Source organism: Aulostomus chinensis, chromosome 11 (genome assembly GCF_037954235.1).
Source record: "Aulostomus chinensis isolate RoL2024-O1b breed Wild chromosome 11, RoL_Achi_v1.0, whole genome shotgun sequence".
Lineage (NCBI taxonomy): Eukaryota > Metazoa > Chordata > Actinopteri > Syngnathiformes > Aulostomidae > Aulostomus > Aulostomus chinensis.
In genome coordinates, this window is record NC_141330.1 from 16,761,054 (window position 1) to 16,788,865 (window position 27,812).

The 27,812-nt window shown below is 40.8% G+C and overlaps 1 protein-coding gene across 1 annotated transcript; it reads right to left on the reverse strand.

The window, feature by feature from the left end:
- Positions 1-1,151: 1,151 nt before the first annotated feature.
- On the reverse strand, positions 1,152-27,424 carry LOC147253646 (lysophosphatidylcholine acyltransferase 1). Its single transcript, XM_086218909.1, has 14 exons — positions 26,975-27,424; positions 15,780-15,919; positions 13,161-13,375; positions 10,563-10,675; positions 10,021-10,081; positions 9,707-9,765; positions 8,803-8,837; positions 7,831-7,885; positions 7,527-7,609; positions 6,725-6,850; positions 6,108-6,261; positions 5,688-5,786; positions 5,096-5,237; positions 1,152-4,963 (listed from the first exon to the last, which is right to left on the reverse strand). The coding sequence occupies exons 1-14, from the start codon at positions 27,095-27,097 to the stop codon at positions 4,731-4,733; spliced, it is 1,638 nt and encodes a 545-aa protein (XP_086075035.1). The 5' UTR covers positions 27,098-27,424; the 3' UTR covers positions 1,152-4,730.
- Between the last annotated feature and the right edge of the window lie 388 nt (positions 27,425-27,812).

A 27,812-nucleotide genomic window follows, 5' to 3' on the forward strand; every position in this document is an offset into this window, starting at 1 on the left:
AACAGACAACCACTTCACCTGCTGAGAAACTCAGTGGGCTGATGAGGTCTCAGTAATAATAAATGATGCTTAATATAATAAGGTTTGAAAGAGGAAAAAAAAAAGAACATTTAATTAGTGTGCACTAGCTTTAAATATTCACCGTGGTGGGAGGGAATAAATGGAAAATATGCTACAGGGGCTTCATTTCAAGATGTGTTAAAATCAACAGACTGAAAATAACTGTGCCAATGGAAATCCCTCAATCAGCCGGAGCAACCAGATAACCTTCTGCAAGACAGCCACGGACAAGAAGTCTGCGGCCGTCAATAAGTGACAGCAAGAATAACAGATTACCGATCCACAGCATAGAAAATGTTTGGAAGGTGGACACTGATGCGATGCTTCTCAAAGACATGCAGTTCAATGAAGAGCGCCCTGGATGCGATGTACGAAGTTACCACAAGAGGGAGACATCACACAGCGAGGCAGCAGCTTCAATTTGATGGGGAGTTGCATTAAAACATGTTACACAGTCGTCTTCTTGTTTAGCGGCTGCGAATATTTTTAGTGTCAATTAAAAACTAAAATTGAGAAATTAGAGCTACGTGTGTCTCTCTCTCTCTCTCTCACACACACACACACGCAAAACTTGAAAAACTGGTGCTTGCTATCAAATACTTACATATATCATCACCACTTGTGGAAGAGGTATGTAGTTCCTTTACTTCCATAACAGTATAAATACTCAGATAAAAAGTAGTGGTGAAGAATGCATCACTTCCAAATTCTACTTAAAGTGAAGTATTTGATATATTGTAATAGTACACATTCTACACACCGTTTGTGTACTCAAGTGCTTGGGAGCGTTCAGTTCTTAGATCACGGTCTCTAAAGGTCAGAGATTGAAAAGGTGGCAACTTCATATTTGATACATCAGCATCAAGTGTTGTGTAAAGTCTTGTTCCGATTGGTTCAGACAAATGTAACAAAGTAAGAGTACAATATTTGTGCCCTAGTCCCCTAGTACAAATACTCAAGTAGATACCTTGTACTTCAGTACTTGACGTATCTGAATGTGGTACAACTCCTCGTGTCTTATTTCACCTTTCAAACCACACACACACACACACACACACACACACACACACACTTTCAACAACAAAGCATCAGTGTGTTAACATCTTTTTTTAATTAAATCCAAGAGTCACATTAACAAGTTATATCATAGCAGTCCTTAACAGACAAATTCAAAGTAGCTTGCTGTAATGACTCTTCATCATCAAAATGCATTAATAAAATAAAACATGTGGAGTATAGAAAAGGAGAGGAAGTAAAGCTACAGAGAAAAAGAGTTTCAGGGTCCACAGACGTTGAGCCATCAGAAAGACAATATCGCTCTGGCGAGAGTACACAAGTCTTTCTTCTTAGGCTCGCCGCTGGACCAACGTTGCAAAGCAGGCATTAGTAACACATACACCAGTTTCTCTCTCACAAGTTGACAGTTTCCCCGATTGACAGCAAGTAAGGAAACTAAAAATAAAAAAATAAAATGAAAAAAAATCCACCCCGAGTGAGGTATTTCAAATAAAAAAATACAGTAACATCCCATGTAGAATTGCTTTACATGTAAATATCGCAGGTAACAAATGTGACTTGATGAATTTCTTCTTTTGGACATCTGACGGGCAATAAATAAATCTGTGAGGGGGGAGTTGAAACCTTTCATTCTGGGTCATATCTCTTATCAAATTTTGGGATTCAGTCTTATTTCCTCGCCTATGTACAAAAGCCAGAATGGTTCCCTTCATCTATATAATCAACCACCTGTTCCAAAAATCACATCACTTATGAGAACATTGAATACATTTTTTTTAATCCATTCCACCGTGCAAGAAGTTTTTAACTCATTCAAATCTGTACGATCTTGTCGATTCCCACAAAGCCATTCTCGTGCTGTTCAACAATCCTGAGCAGAAAATTAGGTTTCAGGTGTTTAAACGAAACGAACTCCTACGGCGCAACAGCGAGAGGCAGCAGTTTCCTCTAATCCCGACCTCCCCTCTGCTGCCACCGTCGTGGCCCACACTGGAATGCAGGAGCTGTTCGTGGTGACGTGACTGAGCTACAGTACTGCAACCTAACTTAACATGCTGTACAGCAATGGGATATTTCTTTAAAAAATAAAGAAAATAATCTAAAGTGCAAGCACAAATACAGACAATTCAAAAAAGGACAAAGAGGTAAAAGGGGGGGGGGGTACTGAAAGCTTGGTGATTCACCATTAAATGTTAGTTTATATGGGTGAGTGTGTGATGTCGCCCGTCATGTGGTGGCAGACATCACCCTCAAGGCCTGACACACACACACACACGCACACACGCACGCACGCACGCACGCACACACACACACACACACTTCGCTTAGGTCGACCTGCTTGAACGTAAAAGGTCAACGAGGAGACATTTGAATGTACATTTGTGTTACTTAGGAAAATGTCCACTGGAGATCAGCGCTGAAGAGTAGCTTCTGATTGTGACAAGATTGTCTATACATTCTCTTTTTGTAGCATAAAAATTATATAGATTCAAGGCTATCGGTTTCCATACGAAATCTGCATTTTTGTTTCTAAGCAGTCAACTCAGCAATAATAACAATAAAACTCTACACTGTAGGAGGAATACAGCACTAAACAACTGCAGTATAATACAAAGAAAAATAAACAAAACAAGAGTGGCTCATTTTTGTTATTGTTCGACCACCATCAATACAATCTGCAGAAGATCACAGATCTTTTGTCATGGCAGTGAAAATAAAAAAAAAAAAATCATCCGTATACGTATATCAAAAATTCACAAAATGTCCTGCATTTGGAATATTCAAAATACATATCAGAACTCTTCAAAAGCATACATTTTTTGGAGAAGGCTTAGATGTGAAATATTGCTTCACTGCAAGCCGTTATGGGGATTCACACGTACGCATGATCTTCCATCGTGACTGAAAAATGTGAGGCTCGTGGACACGATGTAGAAAACTAAAAACAACAACAAAACACAGTATGATTGAAAGTTGATATCAGCTGTCAAACAAGTCAAGAAAATGTAGCCATGAGTGCGCAAATGCAACTGGCTTGAAAAGGATTCTCAACTCCAGTGAGTTTGCTGTCCTCTGCTCCAGAAATGTACTGATTTCCCTTTTAATAGTTCAGTCTTCCTGTAGACGTGTAAAGTAGATCGCATAGTTTTATAGTATTTCTACTTCGGGAGGGGATTAAAAAAGTTGAATTTTGTCGCAAGCATTTCTTGCCGGTATAAATTTTTTCCACCGTTTAACATTAAAATACAAATAACACCACTTAAGCATTCCTTCATTTTAAATCAGTCTGAAAGTTTAAGTAAAAGTAATACCGACTGGCCCACAGGCTGCTGAGTGTACTAAAATTAAAGGATTTGTTTCTTAAAACCAATACTATCAACACTAGCAAACCTGACGGTGATATCGTCGAGTCCCTATCGATGCTGATTCGAAGGTGACTGGGTGCAAAGATCCTTCCTTCGATGCACACGGTGACAGCAGCTCCGTTAGCATAGATTTACGGCTGATTGAAAGCTTCTACGCTGTAAACAGGATTGGAATGGTTTGACGCGTGTGGCGGTGTACGGCAGGAGGGGAAGTGGCGTGACTTTGCCTTTGGAAAACTCCACTTAACCACCCAACCTTATGTGCTTTCAATGGTCACACTTTGTGAATTTCCGCCTTTAAGCCGCTACACCACCGCCCGAAAAGGACAGTACAGGCAAAAATAAAGAAAAGCAGGTGAGGCTGACATCACCCAATGCTTTTTTTGGTCCGCGTTGTTTCATTTCAACAATTTAAAACAAAGACACTTGAATAAAGAATGACTGGGCAGAAGAGTACTGATGTCGTGGGGGGGGGGGGGGGGGGGGAGAAAGACATGCACATAACCCAGAGAGCGTCAAAAATGATGACATCATACGAGTTAAGTTTTTCATTTTTGTCACTGAACCCTGAGCTAAATCAAACATATTGTATACATATTTATATATTTATATGTATATAACAGGCTCATAGCAATTATGCCCATTGACTCGCAGAGGCCAGAGTTCACCTCAAATGTGGCTCCTGCAGCAAAATGCTTCAAGTGGTCAAACAATTGTCACTGGTATCCTCAGGCCCTCCGTCTTTAGATAAATATTCCTCAATACTGCAAAAACAGCACAAGCCCATTCAATTCTGCACTTTAAATCCAAAAGGCAGCTACCATTTAAGAGAAGAAAGAAGGAAAAGGACAAACAAGAGAACCCAACACTGATTTCACTAAAAACTAGTTCCTTTCACAGACGGGGCTCGGCTTTCTTCTCGCTTCCCTCTTGTTAAAAACATGCAAAGTCAGTACTACAGCGGAGGGAACAGAGAAGAACGAAATGTTGCCCCAGGAATTTGAGTAAGTGCTTGCCCTTCAAGTATGTAAGCATTGTATCTGGAACAGCCAGTGATTGGCATTTTGACCATCATTGCTACAAAAAAATAAAATAGAATAAAAGGAATTTGTAACAAAATGAAGATAACTTTATGGACACAATACTAATAAAAAAAGGTAAGGTAAACTTCTCATTGTTGAAGTTGTGGTTGCTGAGATGTAGTCCCTTACATGTAACCAACAACCCACCACTCCTCACTGCAGCCTCTCGCCAGGAGAGGTGCTTCTTCCTCTGTTTTGAACTCTTTCAGTTGTGTTTCTTTAGCAGTCCGTCCACTGAGCCATCGCGGTAATTGGGGCTGAAGTCAGGGCAGATACCGTTAGCAGTTTTGGTGATGGTCGTGCCTTGCAGGTCCAGGGAAGACAGGCTCGGCTTGGACCGGTGACGGCGACAGGTGCCGCTGTGGAGGCCGGTGTTTTCTGTGTACAGGTACTCCTCTGCGAAGTCGAGGTGCTGCTCCACAAAACTTCTGAACTGCTCTGTAATCACACCACAAGGGGGAGCCAGAGTCAAAGGCATTATTACAAGTTGCAGCAGAGTAATTCAGATCCAAGCTCAGAGCTTAAATAACAAATCCATCAATGATGAAACAAGACTGTCAGGTTTCATACCGAATGTGACCTTCCCCGTGTCGTGGGGGTCGATGGCGGTGAACAGGCGTGACACACTGAGGTTAGCCACTCCCAAAGCTGTCTTCAGAATGACTGCCAACTCCAACTCTGTGATGGCACCGTCCTCCTCTGCCTCAAACATCTGAAACCCATCAAAACCATCTTCGACTCTGCCTTTGGCCATGACACTCCGACGGGGCTGTCTGATTAGGTGCCCGTCTTTCACTGGCTGTATTTCTCTTAAATGATCCATGTTATTATAAACGATGAAGCTGAGCCTAATGGGTTTCACAAGCCCCACGGTCACACAGCTTGCTCAACTCTTTTGTAAAGCAATACAAGTGAAAACATGACTGGCCAAGCTATTTGTTGTTTTTTTTATGCAGCTATAACAAAAGATCAGTTGCATGACAACCCCCAAAGCGCTGCTCAGCTGATGTTAGATAAGTGCACCAACAACTATTTTATTACTTAGCATTGCAAAACTAAATACCAAGTCCAGCATGCGATATTTTAGCAGGGCAAACATCCTGCTGAATTACACTTTTAAGGCCGCCGCTTCGATAAAGATGAAGCAGGAAGCTGAACGTACCTTGAAGGCCAATTTCATCGTTTCCAGAGTTTTGGCAGGTCTGCATACGACAGATAAGGCGATCACATATTCTCTGATATCCATGCAGTTATCTTCATGCTGCAAAAAGGAGAAGACGCGTGACAATAGATGAAGATAGTGAACGTGACCTGGTGTATCCTAGGAAATGTTGGAGTTATAACAGCTCAATAACGCATCCTTGTAATCTAAACTTTTATTTGTTTTGGTACGACATAGCAAATCTATAAACTCAGGGACTACTTATTAGCATTGTTATTTTTGTATTCTAGCTCAATATTTTGCAGTGAAAACAAGAATAACATAAGGTGAGCGACATCATAAAGCAAGAGACACAAAACTGCAAAGCATATACTCTGAGCAAGATGTCCAGCTGGCAGGATGACGACTGAAATATCTTACCTCATCAAAAAGAGCAAACATGTCTCGTAGCATGTCTGAAACTGGCACATCCAAGAACTGAGCAAAGCCATCCAAGCTCAGCTTCTGTCCCTCCAGCTTCCTGGATCGGTTCCCATATTCCTGCAGAACCTTCTCTGTGTTTTTGGGTTTCAGCCTGGGACGGAGGAAAAGAATCTCAACAACTTGGATGTTGTGCACAGAGACCCAAAACCAAACATCAAAAAGTGTCTAAATAAGAATTAAGTTAAAAACAATAGACGCAGTGGAGGAGACAGCTCCCATGCTGATTATTGAGGATGTGCCATGTGGTATTACGTTGGCTGACAATCTTAAAAACTCCTGTCTGTTGTACTGCATTATGCAGAAAAGTACTTTGAGTAGTGCACCTCATCTAACCCATATGCATACATTTCCTTCCTTGTTCTACATCCATTCCATGCCCCCCCCATGCCAGTCCCCTGGCCCTCGCCAAGTCCACATGGCATATTTAGCTGCCTCACATGCCAGAGAGGAGTTTCCCTTGGAAGGTGCGACATACACCAACCCTTCCAGCACCCCTCATATGTCGGCATCTGACTAAGCAGTGGGAGCCACTGGGGTTGCGTTGCATGACTCACCCCAGTCTCCTGACAAGCTTGGCAAACTCCAGCAGACAGGTGTCGACTGGCAGTCTCAACTGGCCTTCTGCCATAGCCAGCTGGCAGTCTTCAAATGAATAGTCTGTGATGGGGACCCCCAGGGCTCTGAGCACACACACACACAAGGCAATAATGAGACATCAGGGTGCGCAAATCAATACAATCCACAGCTTTAGGCTCACAAGGCCACTAGAGCAGCTGATAGGACCACTTTCATGTTGAGAAGGGACAAGTTCTTTGGCCATCTGCAGCGATAAAATGAATGGGTAGAATGTTTAAATTGGCAAAGCTCTCTCCTACACTGGTTAATTTAAATGTACTGAACTGAAAAGAGTGACCTCAAAATCATATTTATCTGCTATCCACCTGCAGAGACTCGCTCCTGCACATGGATATCAGGGTTGAGTACTACAGAAACACAATATTCATGTATGCTCTGGATGGGTGCGATGCTTGTGAAACAAAACCAACAATAATCATTCGCCTTCTTGAGTTGCAACCTGGTCTTCGATGTCACAACAGCCAGATCTCATTACATTACTAACATTAAATTACGGACGTCACATAATCTGAAGACATTTTTTGTTACAACAGCAAATGAGGATTTCTTTTTCATTAGCAAATTTCAAGTTTCTCCAGAAAACTGATGGATGTTTGTTCATCCATCAACGGGAATAATCCAGAGCCAGGAGATCCAATGTGGCTGATGTGAAAACTTAGATACGTCGCTCGCTATCACTGTCAGTTATGCAGCTGCTGTGCACCATGAATTTGAACTCACTTAGCCATGACGCGTCTCACATTGATGGCAAAGAGAGCGGGGTTCTTTTTCTCCTCTTCTGAAGGTGTGTAGATGGGAAGGAACTGTGGAGAGAGCAAAACGGGTTCCAATGCACGGAATTATGAAGACTTCAAGGGATTTATCAGAAAATGTTAAAAGGACCAAAGAGAAGCGCAAACCTTTACGTGCTGGGCAAACAACGGCACGGTGTAAATGAACTCATCATTACACACATTCCATCATTTGTAAAACAGTGTAGGCATTCAATTCCCATTGATGCATTCATTAAGGACGCATTACCTACCTCTATCACAAACTCATTGTGCAGCTGGCAGAGAGTCAGCCACAAGATTTCAAACCTGGAGAGACACAAACACATTCACAAAGCCCTTTCATTAGGTGCCATGCACAACAGTGTCTGAGCAGTTCGTATGCAACAACTTTCTGTAAAGAATAATCCACACAAAAAATAAGAGGTTTCATTCCCTCTCCGCTCAGAACAGTTTTGCCTACTGTCAACAAACAAGTTTGATATATATAATTTAAGATCCTGCAGTGTGAAAGGAACAGTCGTGGAATTTTGAGCAGAAACCCACAATGGTCAAGGAGAGCGGGCTGACTCGGATGTGTCACCAAGGATGTAGTTAAGCTAGTAGCTTCACCTAGTAGTTTCAGCTAGCACGAGACCTATTTCAAATCAACAATGTGACTTTCCAGGAAACCTCCAGGCCACACTGCAAGATATAAACACCATGCTCATTCAGTCTTGTCAGCCATGACTTCTTCCACATTTTTATTCCTCTTTGTCTCCTTTTTTTATGCAAAACAACTGCGCGCACACACACACACCGTTTACAACAACTCTGTGCTCCATGTTTTTTTTTTTTTTTAAATTTCCCCCAAAAGTCATTTTGCAAGATCAAGAGTCCCTGGAATCACCTCCGAGTCTTTTGGAATACACACCAAGTGTGTTGTCCTATACCTAGATTGAATCCTCTAGAACATGAGCTCTTATGATTAAATGTCATCGTCTGTGGTCTCACGATTTTAAAATCAGTAAGATGTGAAAATCTTCAAGAATGAACCAGGCAATAGCTGCGGTAAATTTTGAGGTATATGATTGCTTGTAATTAAAAAACAAACAAACAAACAAACAAAACAAATGCAGGTGTAAATGCTGTAGATTTAAACTAGTTTATTACTGTAAGCTTAAATTTACCAGCAAAAAGAAAGTGAACCTCAGGACAACTACTGGACAGGAATAGACTGTACTTACGCTCCAGGCCCTTGCCACGTCCATGTGATGGTGTCCTTTACAAAATAAAATAAACATTAAACACACATTAGTCACACTTTTAGACCAATTATCAACTTGATACTGAAGCTCTTTGCATGAGACCAAATAAGGAGGGCCACCTTTCACACTGATCCAACATGATCTTGTGGAGTGGTGAGTGAATTTGTTCGACCCGTTAAATTGCAATTGTAAAGAGCTTTTTGTGACATTCCACGACCCGGGTGACTCACAAGTCTGCTTGTTTTCACAAAGACCAGCTTCACATCAAGAAGCCTCTACACACTGCCAACTGCTCAGTTTGCACGAGTTGTACTTCAACTCCATCAAGCATTATTGAACAGAGCAAATGAGATCTGAAAACATTCAGGATATAATCAGCTTGGTGAGAATTCTATTACAGATTGCTGAGAGGAATAGGCTGGCAAATGGAGCACTGCCTATTAGCGTCTCTGGAAACCGGAGTTTGAAAACTGCCTCTGGAATTAGTCACATTTTACCTGAAAACAAGGCCTGACAAGGATAAGAATGACTGCTGCATCAGAGGAAGCGAACTTAACTATTCACCATCTACGGTATATTAACATCTTACGTAATGGAGGAGGCATCTGGCAGAGTGTCTGTTTCTTATATTTTTTTGGTATGAATAAATGCTCTAAGGAGAAGTGCATTAATGTGGCGCACCCCTGAAGCCTTGTGAAATTAGTTGTCTGGTTATGTTTGAAAATAGCGATGTATTTTTCCTTGTACGTGTTTGTATGCGGGAATAAAATACGCCGAGGCTGCTTTTTTTGATGCGTAACTTAAAAGTGACATAAACTGTTAGCAAAAAGAAGGTTTTGTTTGCAAACAATCTTTTTTTTCCCCTTTTAATCAGGTTACTTACCAGGTTATTTGGGTAACGGATCACCACAGGCTGCACTGGTACAGCTGGGATGAAGGCCCCTGCAAGACACAAGCAGCCCCAATAGTTGAATCTGACGCAAATGTGCAAAGATTCGCACTGAAAAACAGGAGCATGCAAGTCAGAGGAGAACTCTAAATGAATACTTCCAACTGTAGCTTGAACCTATAATGTAGCCATAATTCATTTTGCAACATCGCCAATGTAAATTAGACAACAGTTCAAATTATAGAGATTATGACAGTCACATGACTGTGTAGCAGTGCTGTGATACTGTTATCAACTGGCAGATTTACCTGGCTTGAAGGTGATGAGGCAGGATCTATTGGTGCACGTTCCCTCTGGGAAAATCATGATCTGCATGAAAGAAAGGATGCGGCTCACATACTAGAGAACTAAGACCATGGCCTAAGCATGGTTTGACAGCAATTACGAAAGTGCTAAAAAAAAACAAAAAAAACAATACAGTTCCCTTTTTTTCCTCACTTAAAGGCCAAACATGTTGGTAGTTGTTCAACTACATCTACAAAACAGCATTGATCTCAGTTCTAACTTTTGCAAAAACAAATAAAATAAAATAAATAAATAAACACAATTGTTTTTGGCCATCCAGTTTAAAAAAAGATGCAGGACAATGTGTAATGTAATGTTGCTTGGTAACACAGGCTGCTGTGCGTGTTATGATAATGCTTTGTTTTCACATGTACTTTGCTTCTTTCAACACAGTTTAAAACAACATCCTCCGTTTGCTTTTTAAAAGACAACACTGAGGTCAGGTGCTGTCATATATGAACCCGTGACCTCCGGCAGTTTCCTCTCTTTGAATGTGCACACTTACCTGAGGCCATTCTCCTCCCGAGTGGGCTCTGCGTTTGATCTCCTCTACAGTCTTCTTCCTGGAGTCCTGGTCTGATCGGGATACAAACACTGGCCTGATGTACTTAATCAAAGCTGGAGCAAAAGGCAGACAGAGAGGAGAGAAAATACAAATGATTAGAGAGGTGTTACTGTGCACTGCAGTCACGGAGCTGAAGGGTAGAGTTCTGCTAACCAAACTATTGGAAGGTAAGAGTTCAACCCTCTGTTCATGTTGAGGATTTTAATTGTTTTGAAGAAACGACGTGTTTAACTATTCGTCTAATAACAGAAAACATGCTTTAATATAAAATGTACACAATACCGCAACTCTTTGGATTGATAAAGATCATCTTTGCACACAAAAATGCTTCCATAAACATCTTTTGGTTCTGAGTGGTTGGTCAAATGTTTTCTTTTTTTATAATTACACGGGTGATTTTTATACACAAACTAGTCATGGGATAATAAAAAATACACCTGGTATGGTAAGTGATGATGATGCGAAGTGGCAGCAATACACCGCTGTCCAACAACTTGGGTCTTACTGATGTTTCACCAGCACACTACTTCTAACTTCACTTTCCCAGTTGCCATCGTATAGAGGAAGAAAACCTTGCAGTTCAGACTGGGCCATGCAACAAACACAAAGGTGATGCATGAGGATTTGCATAGTGTAGAATTAAGCATGCCTCAGGCTTTTGAGACCTTGGAGGACGAGCTGACCTACAAAAGGAAAACATGACTTGACAAAAACTGTTTAAAAAAAAAAGACATGAAAAACAAGGGAGAATGAGGGTAACTGAAGGTGAAGCAAGAGGAGAGCGAGGCCATGAGAAGTAGTAATTGATTCTAACTGTAAGCTGTCTGCTGATGGGAAGGGATTAGGACTCTCGCTAGTATCCTGAGAGACACTCGACGCACGTCAGGGGCTGATCAGGACTTAGTGCTTATTCTGGATTCCCCTTGCTTGACTAGCATCAGTGCCTGGTTCCCTTCACAAACCCCAGCCGCACAAGTCAGACTGCAGTTAAACAGGAACAATGGTGAATGACCACCTTCAACACTCTTGGGATTACAGCCTTTTAAACTAGATGAGATGGTAAAAAAGAAGAAGAAGAAACAAAAACACCTGCCAACTTTGCAATGTATGATGGTGAGGGAAATGAAACTGACCACAGGTTTTGAGGGGCCCACACAACTCTTGTAAAAGCTGAGATACTCAATCCTGTAGTGGGCTAGTGCTAACTGTAGCTACACCGCAAGCCTTCCACCTGACAACTCAGTGAGGAAGCAAAGGTTCAGCAGGCGATGTCTGCACATGCCGAGCTGATGATAACTTCAGACATTGCTTAAATTAGCTTAGCAGTATGAGCCGAAACCCTAAAAAAACCCACATCATTACGTGGCTAATGCTAACCTTTATCACTTAGCTAATTCACAGCACTCCTTTCCGATGCACGACCCTGTCAGCTCACTGACTTCTGTTGAGACATATCAGCTAACTTGGCATCATCTCCCAACTCCTTGTCCCAATACGACCATTTCAGTTCAGCTACGTTAGCAAGTAGTAGGCTGGCATGTATGAGGTGTGTGTGCGAGAGGAAACGCTGAGAGATGAGGTGATCCAGAGGAAAGTAGCAGGAGGGGAAATGGAATAATGAGAAGAAACTTCCATGTCTTTGAATAAAATAAAATGTGAGTGGCAGTTTGTTGTTGCATCAAAATCATGATGCTTCTCCAAACTGATCATTTCTCTCACTATCACTGATTTATTCAATATTGATTTATCGTCATATCATCGTGACATCCAACAAGGTGATTGCATACTTATATGCTATACTCATATCATGCAGTGCTAGTGACATGGCAACTTAAAATGTACTAAATTCGCAGGCTAGTTTGTAGGATCTGCTGGGACACTGGTGGTTGCTGACAGCAACACTATTGAGACCCTCTTGAGCAGTTGGCCATTCATTTGAGGAATTTAACTCCAGTAAATCAAACCATTCTTACTCCCAAGCCCTGTAAATCAATCTTTGATCTGAAGTATTTTAAACAAATATATTATTAATTACCAGCCTCCCGTTTGAGTGAGATCATTTATCAAGAGAAAATTTGATGACTCTTTCCTGAGGACATGCATGCTTTAATGAATTTAACAATGTCATCAGGGAGCATGTAACAACACAGCAGAACAGAAGAATCGAAGTTTAACAAGATTAATTGACCTAAGACTGAAAAATAAGGCTTATTTTTGGGAATAGCTTTAATTATGAGTCCTTGCTCTCTGTAAAGTAGACTGAGCGACCCACTCTGTTTGCTGAGACAACAGCAAGATCAAGCAAACTTCTCTGACCTGCCCTCTACAGAGTAGCCTGACCTGTTTGAGGCACAACACAAAACGAGTTTCAAGTTGTAACAAACCCACATGTGGCTGAATGAGTTGAGCACATCCACTGTTACTTCGAGCATTGTTTACTTGGTTTAGAGTCAAAAGATGGCCCGATATTCCCTCGCATTCTAGGTCATATTCACACAGGTTAACAGCAATAACAGCAAGGGTGTGTTTATTACTTACTGCCCCACAGGGGTATATCCTTGCTCTCGGCTTTCATGACAATAGAGGCCATTGTCATGGTGACTGGAATGGCATCAAAGTAAGAAGAGTGGGGTGCCAGTGTGAGGATGGGTGCTTCAGCAGGCAATGCCCTTCGCCCCTTCACAGTCATCCAATGGAAACCACCCGCAAACCACATGACCCGCATGATGACCTTCAGAATTATGTCGACCAGTCTGAAAATGAGATGAATCACATGTCAGAGCCCTTTTTATGCAATTTGTAGATGATGTCAGACGAGGTGTGGAACACACACACTGGACTTTAATTCTCTCCCAAACAAAGTTTGCCCTAAGAGTTTCCTTTTGGCCCATAGGGGCTGATGCAGATTCTTCATTTTTTCCAACAATGTATGCGTGAGAAAGTTTGTGTGTGAAACTCAATTCTAACCTCCAAGTTTCCCCCTGGGAAACTTTCACAGAAGGTATTCCAAAGTCAGGAAACATGAGATTGAAAATCCTCTCGCCATTAAATTCTGCCTTCAGAAAATATTTCTCTTTCACTGAATACTGCCACAAACAAGTTTTTCTGCACCTTCATAGATATTGATTTAAGTATTTACTTATTTGAGAAGATATGTATTTTGATACTCAAGTAAGTTTCACTTTTTGTAAACATGACTTGCATTCCCACATGTGAAGCTATGGCAGGACACAGTTACTGTCAAGGGTTATTCTGGTTTTTGAGTCACCAAGACCAATGTTCTGGGCCCACAGTAGAGCACCCCAACCACATTATGTGCTACCAGAAAAAGACTGTGGATATCAATGTATGACTGCCCTTTCTATAACAACAGTGAGAGCAAAAGTATTGTGAACTAGGGCTGGGCAGTTGTTTTCTTCTGCTACAAAGTGTAGCGTATAGATCCTGAGCACAGAGCACACACTGTACTGACAGATGTGACGCGTTTGCACTCCAAACTGTAGCGTCACTATTTGATTTAACATACAGTCAGCGAGTGGGAGGTGAGAGACAAGAAGCAACATCAAATATTCTCATCTTCCGATCATGCTACAGTGTTGCTAGTTATATAAATGATTTTTTTTCTTCATCTCAAGTAAGCTGCACGCTGTATGTGTGGCCCCAACTTCAATTGCCTAACCGTCACTCTAAGGCTGCAAATCTACCACATGGTAGCCCAGCAGATGAGAGTAGCAGGGCCATGAAAGAGTAATCCCTGCAAACAAATTCTGATGATAAACGCAGAATCTGTCGGCAAAGGAGAGTGTGCCAGGACAGAGTTTCCTCTTGTTTGTGTTTTTCCTTCCTTTTTCAAGCTCCAATCAATCACATCTGAACAGGCCTTGGTTACGTCCAAAATGCAATGTCAGAAAATGTGCGAGTCTGATGATTTACCAACTTAGTTGTAGTGGTTTTAAACTACTAACAGAGTGCAAACTGGCTATTTTTGATTTCTAATTTTTAAATTCAGGCCTTAATTTTTTTTGTTCAGCATTTTAGGGGATTTGAACAACGTAATTATGATACAGTTTATACTGATACATAATAGAGGCCGTGGATTGTATCGGTCATATTAATTTGGTTGACATCATTTGTTTATTGGCAAGTAAGACGGTCATGGCAGCTGTTTGGCTGTTGGTGTAAATACTTCTTAATTTCTTATTTTTGGTTAATCTGGCACAAAAGGAAGAATACAGGCCAACACAAAAAAATGTAACAATAATAAAAAAAAATAAATAAGCATCAACATCTGACATACAGTATTATTTTAATCAGCCAAGAATTTCCAAACCTGTGTGTCCCTTAATTTGTTCACAGAGAGGCTGACGTACACATTTAATGACACAACAGTGTGTCACATTGACCACAATGGCTTCATTTAAGAAACAAAAGTGCAAAAGCATGGAAAGCTAATTAGCCGCCAGTCAGCCCTGCACATCAAAGCCGACCAAACATGTGAGGCAGCGCAGCATCGATCTTACAGACGGCGTTTGATAGCCTGCAGCTGCTGCACCCAGTGTGCAGCACCCCAGGCTCAAGTCACCTTTGCTTTAATAAAAGCAGTTTTACTTCCACTCTCCTGCTCCTGTTGTTTGATTGTGTGCTTTAATTCCATTTTAATTGTTTTTTTTTTTTTTTTAATTTTCTGGATTATTGTGTTCTTCATGTTGTTCATAAGTACGGGCTCTTTTCATTTCACAATGTTTTAATGTAAAATGACCTCTGGATGAGACTAATAATATCAAAAATAAAATAGAAGAAATCTAAAGACACGTTTGTCACCTAAACACTAACATTAACCACTCTAAAGAAACTTTTAGTTTCATCATATGCTTTAGATTATTATCATTAATACTATTTTCTTTGGAATATTTGGTTACTCTTAAAAGAATGAAGATATTTAATATGTGTAACAAGTTGGAATCAAAATGGGAAACTGATTTAAAACAACAAAACACAGAATCTGAATTAGCATTTCATCCTAAGAGCAGCTCACACCCATAGTGTGCTCCCAGTGCTACTCCAATAATAATAATGTGTCAGGTCTAAACCTGCAGAGTGAATATTCCTGAAATAGAAAACCTCATTTCAAACAAGTGCATGCGCAGAGACACACACCTCCTCCATAGGCACTGGGGTTCGACGGTGGTCTCGGAGCGTCCTACTGAGGCCAGGAAGGCAAAAGGCCAAGCTAGCAGCATCATGAATGCAGCTATGAACAGACGGATGGGGAACAGTGTGACTGTCATAAATGCAATCTGTAAAAGAGGAAGAAAAAAAAAAAAAGTTAGTTAAAACTGTCTAAAACTCAACACCATCACCTTTATCTTAATTCAAATCAACTATGATGTAATTGTATTTTGGTTGTTTATTCAGTCGTGACGACACCCAGCACTGAACTAGTGAGGATGACAAAATGTCTTGTTTGCTTAGTAGAACAGTGGTTCTCAATCTTTTTAAACCAAATACACCCTCAGAAAATAAGAGGCTTGCCAACTAACACCATTTTGACCAAAGTTAAAAAAATACAGTAGTGAGGCTATGTCACTTCAAGCAGAGTCAGATTTATTCCATTTCTTCCTGTTATTTATTTACCAATTACCACGGTCAGCCACAGTTTGCAAAGGTGTAGCACAACAACTGGCCTCTCCGCCAAACAATGGTCAGACAACTATGGGCAGCACTCCCGCTCATACAGTCAAGCACAGCCAGTAAAAATAGATACACACCCAGATATGGACATTTTCTAGCCTCAATGCCGACAATATTGTAACGCTGGTTAAGGAGGTATCGCGCAGAGATGCTTGAGTATCCAGAGTATCAGGCAAGCCCCATCACCTGGTCGCAAAGTCATGGCCCATCACCTATCAGAACACTGCAATCACCATACGGCTGATGATTCCAAGCAGTTAGAAAGCTGTAGATTACAAAGGTCAATTTGCCATGATACAATATTACAAGTTGACTGCTGACCAGCATGTTAGTGAATGTCATCAGTCAAGAAAAGCCTTCTGCTAAGGGTGTCATGGCAAAGCCCGGTTCAACCGGCATCAGCTTCAGTCTCAGGTCCATCTCAGCATCCATCCTGCTTCTGTATGTGATCTTGATGGTGAAAAGTGCAGAGAAGCTTGTTTCTTACAGACACACTATATTGCCAAAAGCATTCGCTCACCCATCTAAATAAGTGAAATCAGGTGTTCCAATCGCTTCCATTGCCACAGCTGTATAAAACCAAGCACCAAGGCATGCAGACCATTTCTACAAACATTTGTGAAAGAATAGGTCACTCTCAGGTCCGCTAATTCCAGCGTGGTACTGTGATAGGATGCCACCTGTGCAACAAGTCCAGTCATGAAATTTCCTCACTCCTAAATATTCCACAGTCAACTGTAAGTGGTACTAAAAAAAAGGGGACGTGATTGGGAACAACACCAACTCAGCCATGAAGTAGCAGGCCACTTACAATGATGGCGCAGGATCAACAGATGCTGAGGTACATAGTGCACAGAGACCTCCAAACTTCATGTGGCCTTCAGATAAGCTCAAGAACAGTGTGTAGAAAGGTTGATGGAATGGGTTTCCATGCCTGAGCAGCTGCATCCAAGCCATACATCAGCAAGTGCAATGCAAAGCGTTGGATGCAGTGGCGGAAAACACGGCACCTCCGGACTCTAGAGCAGTGGAGACGCGTTCTCTGGACTGACAAATCGCTTCATCATCTGGCAATGTGATGGACCAGTCTGGGTTTGGCAGTTTTCAGGAGAACGGCACTTGTCTGACTGCATTGTGCCAAGTGTAAAGTTTGGTGGAGGGGGGATTGTGGTGTGGGGTTATTTTTCAGGAGCTGGGCTTGGCCCCTTAGTTCCAGTGAAAGGAAATCTGAATGCTCCAGCATACCATGAGATTTTGGACAATTCCACACTCCAAATTTTGTGGGAACAGTCTGGGGATGCCCCTTCCTGTTCCAACTTGACCGTGCACTGGTGCACAAAGCAGGGTCCATAAGACATGGATGAGAGAGTTTGGTGTGGATTAATTTGACTGGCCTGCACAGAGTCCTGACCTCAACCCGACAGAACACCTTTGGGATGAATTTGAGCGGAGACTGAGAGCCACGCCTTCTCGGCCAACATCAGTGTGTGACCTCACAAATGCGCTTCTGGAAGAATGGTCAGAAAATTCCAATAAAACACACTCCTTAACCTTGTGGAAAACCTTCCCAGAAGAGCTGACGCTGTTATGACTGCAAAGGGTGGACTGACGTAATATTAAACCCTATGAATTAAGGATGGTATGTCACTTAAGTTCATATGTGAGTCAAGGCAGATGAGCCAATACTTTTGGCAATACAGCGTATGTTCTTTTAAACAGTTTAGCAGCCTGATGTGTTTCATCTCTTTGGCTAACGGCAGACACTGCTGCTCACTGATAGCATGCGGCTTGCTGTCTTTTGTTATGCAGAGGCTGGCACATTAAGAGGCTTCCTGTGCTTTTACTATTGTTTTAACACATTTGAATGGTGGACCTTGGCTGCTTCAGTATTAGCGTTATTGTGGTTGTTGCATTGTGTTTAAGGTTACATCATACTACTGTAATAAAACAGCACACCATATTAAAGCAAATAAAATGCAATCATTTCATATGTACTCTAATGTACTTGATGACACGTCTCATGTTATGTTACAGCGGGTTCATGATCCAGGTTGGGCTACGGAATAGAATCTAGAGTAGAATTGGTAAGTGGATCTGCACCATCAGAACTGTACATGAATGAAGTTAGTATTGGCACTGAATTATGATATTTCCATTTCAATCTCACATTTCTCACTTTAACCACACTATCATTCAAAGCCTCAATTGCCTGACTTCTGCTGTATCTCTCTCACTCTCACTCACACACACACACACACACACACACACACACACACACACACACACACACACACACACAATCCAGTAAAGAGGCAGCCTTGGACATGACATGGTGAAGAGTGTGAAAGTGAAAATAAAGATTTACTTGAGTTGATATTCAGGAAATAAAAGCCAAATAGAGTCAAACCCCCTCCTCATCAAGAATAAAGACACACATTTTCAACTACTTTCTTAGGAACCATCTAAAACAAAAGCTGTCTGTCTGTAGCCCAACATTTAAGCACTGCTCACCACAAATTTTGCAAATTCATGCAAACTGAGGTACCAGCTGAGGCAGCAACTCTTTGTATCTCAGCCTCTACCGGAAGAGAAGGAAGGACTGATCCTGACTGATTCATCATTCTTTCTGAACTTCATAGTATTTTGATGTTAGGAATATTTATAACTGACATTTTAGATCCATATCCACTGAGATACGAGTGTATATTAGGTGGGTTAAAAATGTCTATATACCGATATTTTATCAATATACACTTGTAGGAAAGATCATCGATACATAAATCCCAGTATCGATCTTTTAAAATGCATTAGACTTTACCCGTTTATTTTTTTGTTTTTGTTTGCCCCTTTAGTCTGGCGTGATTTAGTGCGTAGTGCAACGTTATTGCAGTCAGATTATCAGATCTCGCGAGATCCAGGCCATGTTCCTCTGATCAGAGAACAACAAGATGGCGGAAGCGCAACTTTAATCTCCGGCAAATTCAAGAGCCGATGTCTGGCAGCAGTTCGGCTTTAAGAAGTAAGAAAACTGCGCCCAACTTGACAAAAATAATGCTGTGCGCAAAATGTGCAAAGTAGAGGTTAACTACAACGGAAATACAACTAATCTCCGGAGCCATTTGACGAGGCATCACCCAGAGTACACTCAGCAACCAGGAAACTACAAGTCACTGCAACAACCCTCACTGGAGAAAGCATTTGGGATGAAGTTTCCATCCACACCTCCATGTGCAGAGAACATCACTTTGGCTCTGGCAATTTTTATCTGCAAGGATCTCAGACCAAACTGTGTGGTAGAAAATGTAGGCTTCAGATACCTCATTCAGACGCTGGAACCACGGTATGTGCTACTGACACGGAAACAACTGAGTCAAGTCACAATCTCAAAGATACAGAGATGTTAAAAACAACGTCGCAACTGCAATGAAATCGGCAGAGAGAGTTGCCATCACTTGTGACAGCTGGACAAGCAGAGCTACGGATTCCTACTTGACAATCACCTCTCATTACACTGACAGTTACTGGTCCCTCATGTCCCACATTTTACAAATGCAGGCGATTGAAGCTCGCCACACCGCGAGTCATCTTGCTGAGCTGCTGACGGTTTGTGGAAGTCTAAGTTGCCCTTTTGTTCTGAATGACAGTCGGTCATATATTTAAAGAAAAAGCGCATGATGTTGTATAACTATTGTTTACTGGTCAGTTCTCAATGTAAATATTGATATTTAATTATGCAGCAGGTTAGAGGGTTACTTTTACAATTGAATTTACAGCATAAGTCCTTTGAGAATCTCTTCCATTACCAAAGCAAAATTGGTATTATAACTAAAATATCGTATCGTATATTGTATTGAATCGTATCGGAAATCGTATCGACTTGGGACCCAGTGTATCGAGATCGTATCGTATCGGGAGGTCAGTGGTGATACCCAGCTCTAGTGTATATCATATACACAGCAAAGTCCTGACAAAGACATACAAACTTTCCTGAAACTGCAGTAGAGACCACTGAGTAGGACTGAACGATTCATAGAATTTTAATCTAAATGGCGATTTGATACAACACAGTTCACCAACAGGTTGTGATTAAGATACTCAATGATACAGCACGGTCATGTTAACCAACCAGAAGTGCATGCTCCTCGTGTGTTGGTCATTACTAACTAATCACAAGTGACCTGAGGCCACAGTGTATACACCCACTGAGAACAATTCAACAAGCAGTGCTGAATCTGCCGGGAACCAAAGATGAGGACGCGACACCATGGATCCCCAAATGACGGTTCACCATTTTCCTGCTTTATGAAACCATCACTTTAATAAAGCACAGAATCAGCTTCTCTGTTTGATTTGTGATGATCCAGCTCTGAATGAGCTGCTCTGCTCTTTGCAGGCAGCAGCAGGGGGCTGAGTTTCAGGACTGCTACCTGGCTGAAGTGTGCAGGGAGAGAGCAGACATGAGCCTTACATAAGTCAGGGCAAATGTATAGAGCTACAAAAAACAAACAAACAAAAAAAGAGAGGAAAACCCCCAGAACATTTAACAGCTCAGCTGCAGCGACCCCTCAAGAAGTGTTTCTGGAGCGTAGGTCATCTGCATTTAGGGGGCGACCAGAGCCTTACATACATGGAAGTAAAAGCATTAAACAGTGCAAGTATCTATTTGAGTCATGGAGACCGTGGTGACCGTGAAGAGCAAATCTGGGAAAAAGAAAATCTAAGAGACTACGATGCATCCAAGCCATATAGAAGTGAAGCTAATTCTAATCCATGTCTTTTATAGATGGAATGAAGCTTGTGACTTGCAAGAATGAGGACAAACTCACAAATCTAATTTATTCTACTTTTCTGCATTCTACAGGTTAATATTTTCAACTTTTTTATTTTTATTTTTAACTTTCTTACTATCAAAGAAAGCCATCATCACTTTCTTCAATCTTAAAGGGCTATCCTTAGATTAGAGCATTGAGCAGATAATAGTTTAATGTATCATGCTGTATTAAAACTACAACAGTGACTTGCCCAATTGAAGTTTCGTGACAAAAAAAGGAAATTACAAATACAACTGCAGTATTTGTCACAATAATCAAAATCTGATAAATGACTACTGAGTTTTTTTTAGTTTATTCACTGAACTGAATTGTTCGCGCTCAAAATCGGCTTTAATGAAACAAAATTTTAATCAAGATGGAGATTTTTGGGGAAAAAAAATTATAATAATCATAAAGATTCACAATTCCACTCAAAGTGTGTGTGCGTACATATATTCAAAAGTGTGTCTTCTAGTATCCACACAGACAACCAGCCATGTAAATATTGCAAAAACTTGGCACTGATAACAGCACTTATCTTCAGTCAATATTTGTCTTGATAACAACCACTGCTGAGGGAAGTTTATCAGGACCATCTAATCTGCAGTCGGACAGAATGAGCAATAATCACTTTATAACCTTATTAGTAGCTGGCGGTGAGACAAAGTATCCAAACATTTTGTGGATTTGTAAATTACTCAGGAGTGGTTGGAATGAATGACAAGATCAATTCTTCTGTGACCATCATAGTAATTGTGAGACCGTCCATTGCTTTCCCTTAAATCGTTAACTTTTTCTACACGATCTCTCAGGACAAATACAATATATTGAAATCTAGCTGTGTATTGCTACGTAAATAAAAAGCGATGCAGTTTTGAACATGAAAGGATATAAGATGCAGAATGCCGGTTTTCAGTTAAAAAAAAAAAAAAGAGCCTTGATGAGAGAAACTGAGCAGCAGCACGAGTTAATGCGTTCGTTAAAAAATTCATTCAGACCCAAAGCACGAGAATGCATGAATGTCACATGGAATTAAACTGGAGGCCACTTTACCCAAGATGAGATGTTATTTGTGAGGGGATTCAGGCCATGTACCAAAAGGCATCTTTAAATTCATACAATGATGCTTCTCATGGTCTTAGAAGCAAGTAAGAAAACTAAAAAACATACTGATGTACTCTGACAGACCTAAAGAACTGTGTTCTAGCAGCAAATGTAAGATCTAAATCATAAAAATACTATTAATAATGCATAACTTATGCTTCTTATTGAAAAAAAATACTAAGTGTAGCCATTTGAAACTCTTAACAAAAAGCAGAAGCAGCAGTGGAGAAAGTATTTTAGGTATTATGAATAAAGTGCCATCATCTTATTTATTACCCAGCTCTGAGATGGGGAAGGGAACATGACCACACTTGTAACCACCATCACACAACCAATGGTTATCAGGTTATTCCCTGTGTGCTTGGCAGTTTCCATACCTTGCAAATAAGACTGCAGCTTTGCTCTTTAATCCTGCATGCATTGATAAAACGTACATGTTTAGTGCACCTGAACAATTTGCTCACTAGACATTGTCAGAGTGATAAACATATTCTTATGGTACAGAAAATATCTAAGGTTCCCTGATGGGAAAGATGCATGTGCATGTCGAGTGTGTTGTTTGGAAACATCACAAGCACCAGAGCCATCTACCACTCTGGCCAGTGCATGCAATAGTTCTCAGGTCTTTTTTCAAAGAATGGCCCATGACTTGGACACTAGGGCTGCGTAATGAATCCAAATTTAAGCGAAATTAAAATACGACGCATTGCAGTTTTCAAATCGCAGGAGGGTTCAATGATTATCAAAGGCGAGCCATGCGCACAACACCATTTTTAATTAAGTGTTGTTGTTCTGCAGATAAGTCCTGTCCACACATACACTCACAACTTGAACATTTTTATTGATAAAGGTCTCCACAAAAATCACGTCATTATCATCTGATTCAATGCAAATGAGTATAATGGTATAGTTAATTAACATTTCCTCCAGTATTTCTAGCCCTACATTTAGCAGCTGGACCCTTCACTTGGGTGGAAAAGCTTCTGGACAGACTGCAGTGGAGTTGAAGGCTTCTGCAGTGAAAACACAGAAGGCCATGGTCAAGGCCTTTGAGGACTTAATCCATCATTATTGCACACACTCGGTTCTCAGGAGATCCTAGCAGGAGATCCTGATATTGACGTCGATCCACAGATAAAAGAAGGAATACTAGTCCATGGGAATAGGCTTTTGTCTCAATGCTGCTTAGGCTGGGAATTAATCTAACTTTACAATCAGCAGCTTGCCCTCTGGCCCACCTTTAGGGTTTAAGGCTAGGTTATGGTTTGAATGTTTGCTGATAAACATAAATCCCTGACGAAAACACTGCACCATGCTCTCACATTAGGACAATGCCAATCACCTGGGATCAATTCATTAACAACGAGAGCATCTTCTGTGGATTAGAATGTCAGGTTACTGGATTACAGTGCATCTTACTAATGAGGACTGGAGCCAGTTTTAGCAACTTAATGATTTGAAGCAAATGACAATGGGTCGCTATTAAGCTGTGTTCACACCACAGCAAAAAGCATATATTACGCATGATTGCACGAATATGTTAACTTGATCCAAGCAATCTTCCGCCTTTCTGTCCAGAACTTAACAGGAGAGAGGGGATGGGCTTGTCTCCTAGATGCCTAACCATGCTTGTTTCCAGCGTGTCCATCTGTAGTCAATATTCTGTCCAAAGTCAATATTTGGGCGTAGCGTTTGGTGTGAACTTACCTTTCACACATCTACATCTATATCAAAGAATGGAAATGTCTGAAGTTCCTCTTACCTAAACTGCACAAAATCATGAGCAACAAAGTTTTGAATCATTCCAACTCCAGCTAATTTCCTGATGAGCCTTTCATCGACTCACTGTGGCCCCGCTTTAAACCAACAAAACTCATCTGTTCCTTCCTGTGGTTCAGTATCAACTGCGGTTTTGGGTTCACACTTGGGTTGGATTTGGACTTTTATGGAGAAGGTAGAAAAAATCCCTAGCATGAGCAGAAATCAATATAAATATAGCTACTATTGCATTTCGCCTTCAGATATGGTCGCCCGTCTCTCTGTACTTTCTCAGTGAGGGCGGAGCTTAATATGTGATCCATGTGTCTGTTCGTGCCGCACACTCAGCAGATACACACAATCTCACTTCTGTTTCCCTGTGAAACCAAAAAAGATGTGGTTCACATGCATATTGAACATTGAACAGTTTCATGGTATCAATGTCCCAACACGTTCTCATCCAGTTATGTTTGCTGATTCATCTCTGAGCCACTGCACACGTTCACCAGCATCATCCCTTTAGAGAACACATCCCCCCTTTCATTGTGAATCCGTAATTGATTTTATTCCTTTATCTTCTAATCAGATGGGAAACACAACTACCACTTTTTGCCCTTGACTTAAACGTTTCCATTAATATTTCTTGCATTTCTATGGACGTGTAAAACCAGTCACAGGTGGTAAAACTATCGATTCATCAGAACAACGAGGTTGTTCAAATTCAGGTCTATCCTTAGATGACCCATTTTTGGTTCGGCACAAAATGTTTAACAAGACATTGGTGTTACAGACCTGATTTCTATAAATATATATCCAAAAAAAAAAAGAAGTTCTGTTGTCTAGACCATGACACCTACAGCCTATAGTGGGGAATGTAAGCTTTTCATTCATTTGATCACAGTGAGTTCACCACACATTTGCCAGCAGTAGAACTTTTACTTGGGTCTTACAAAAGAATTAATAAGCAACGCTTTATTCTGGTTGCTTCTTAATATAAAATACAATAATATAGGAGAAACAAGCAATGACGCACAATAGGATATGAACATAGAACCACTTTACTCTATTTAAATTCATTTTAAAACATTCACACAAACAGAGTGAGACAGGAATATACATTGTTGTCTAAGAGAACCTTTTCAAAGACCCAGAGGCAATATGATGTGTGTGAACCTCCCTCAGCGGCTATTCTTCCTCGTAACAAGATACCCTCATATATGGCTATGCTATAGAAGCACCATTGTTAGAACCGAGGCTCTCACATTGTCCAAATTCTGTCCCATCTAATACCAACAACAGGATGTATACTGATAGTTGTGGTTAAACTAAAAAAAAAAAAAAAAAAAAAGAAAAGCATTGGCCAATTATTAGTTTTGTCTTGCTAGCTGCCTGGATATTGTGGTTTTTTTTTTCATATCTATTGGTATCAGCATGTTTCGGATCAGCCAGAATTTTCCTTTGTTTTATTCAGTCATATACCAAGGGGGGAAAAACAACAACATTATCCTTAGTATGAAAATTTTTAATTTAACTGGTTTGTATTTGCAGTATGTTTCGTGGAAGTCTACCAAATACTTTAATGTTTACTTTTAAACCAAGTGTTTTAGGGGTTACCTTATTAATATATCTGTTTTTATCCGTTCACTCTTAATGTGCTTTTTCTTTTCTTTCTACAATTATTCATAAATAAACTTTAACTCATTTTCCCATTACTTTAAAGGGAGAACAGTTTTGTGGTTTGCGCTGCTGTCAATTTTGGCACCGAAATTTTGACATTCATTGCGACTGAATATCTTCCACAACAGCCTCCTTGACTTATAAATAATGATCTGTATAATTAGTGGTAACCCATGACTCAGACAAGAAACAAACACACACCAAGCTATTTAAGCAAGGCGATGAGGTGAGCTGCAATTGCCTTGCACGTTCCTCAAACCCAGAAGAACCATGCAATCCAATGCAACATTTGATAGATGTTTCTTTCATCCGTGCACTTGAGTAACGTTTGACCACAAGATACAATGTATGTGCTAAATCAAGCTATTCTGAGCGCATATTAAATTATGCATGATTGCATTTGTGCAGCCTGCTTACAAATAATAAGTCTTTTGTGGAATGAAATTCTTAAATATTTAACAAGTGATTTAGACAGGAAACAATTTAATTCCTAAAACATAACAAAGCATCAAATTCCTACGTTTGATTTTCAGCTGCAATGATCATATCCGTGTTGTTCAATAAAGGAAACAGCTGTTTCATTTTCATCTATGGTGGTAAAATGCCGGCTTGAACAGAGTGGGGGAAAAAAATGTATGCGGTTCCCAAATGAAAAACATGAACAGAACTGTCATCCGTGCATCCCAGCATCCACACGTGTTGGTTGCTGGTCAGAGGCTGTTTTCATCAACAAAGCACCATGAATGTGATAGAAGCTACAAAACGCCTGCGTATATGAAATAAATAGCAAATGTAGGTGGCCTAGATGAGTATTAGCAAATTATCTAAGTACAGGAATTGTAAAATCGTGTGATACTAAACCACAACCTTGTTTAAAATAGAAAATAACAGTTGAAGCGCAACAAGCTAGGCCCATCCTGACCGGCGGCCATGCTCTTAACTGTATATCAGGTTAGTAAATTCAGTGTGAGCAATGTGCATTCTCATCTTTAAGTCCTGTGTGAATTTCATGCTTTTTTTCTGCAGCTTAATAAACGACCAATTTAAAGTCAACCCGCCCTCCATTGCAGCTTTAAAATAAAGCGCCCAGCCAACAAACACAAGGGAGAGAAAGCAACATGTACTGTAAGTAGCTAACGCTAGCTGGTTGGCTAGCACTAGCTCAGCTGACCAGATACATGCAATCAGAAAAAAATACACTGTCACCAAATTATGACAACCCCTACCCTGTGTCGCCCCGTAAAACTAATTAAAAAAAAAACACACATAATAACGTATTCGCAATTTCTCAGCACGCAAACATGTTGTTACCTTAGCCTTTTCCAGAGTGGTGAATTTCAAGACGTGTACAAAAGGGTTCCTGAACGGAGGAGCTTGGTCCATCTTCTTCCCATCTCCCTCCATCGCACACTGTCTGTTACTCGGCAGCCTCATTCTTGCCCTACTCGATGGTGCGGCTGCAGTATTAATATTCACAGTAGAAAACTGTATCTGCCTCAGAGGAAGACTTCAAGCACAACGCAGTTTCCTGATTCTGTACGGTGGCTAATTGAGGTGGCAGTGCAAGGTTATTATCTCCCTTTCCCGGACAGCATGGAGGGATAATGGTTAGCTTAAGGATTAGCTGGGGTTATTTGAAGTAGCCGATATCTTTCTGTCTACAGTGCGCAGGACGCCTTCCTCCTCCACACCGTGTTCCCCAATCAGCCCGCTAGCTCTGGATGCTAACGCAACCACGATTCCTCTCCTTGACTGAGCGCATGCGCAGGACCATCCCTCACATCAGCTTGATTGCCATGTAAGGAACTACCTTACCAAAATAGACGAATTTCAAAAAAGTACCATACATTTTGAAATACTTCTTCGCAACTAGCAGAAGAAATTCAACAAGCAACCACACCCAATGGTAAAATGTGTATTGCTTAATGCGTGCCATGCCTGACTGGAAAAAAGAAAATAACTTTTTGAGGTAAAACTTTACTTGTCCCAACAGATAAGTCACCTTGACTGACTAGACTTCCAAAAAGTACATTTATGGTGTGTGACTTTTTATATGATTGCTTGCTTAGTTTTCTGAGATGAACTTCTTTTAGTGAACTACTGTTACTTTTGTTTGAGTATGGGACAACTCATTAAGCTGAAACACGCA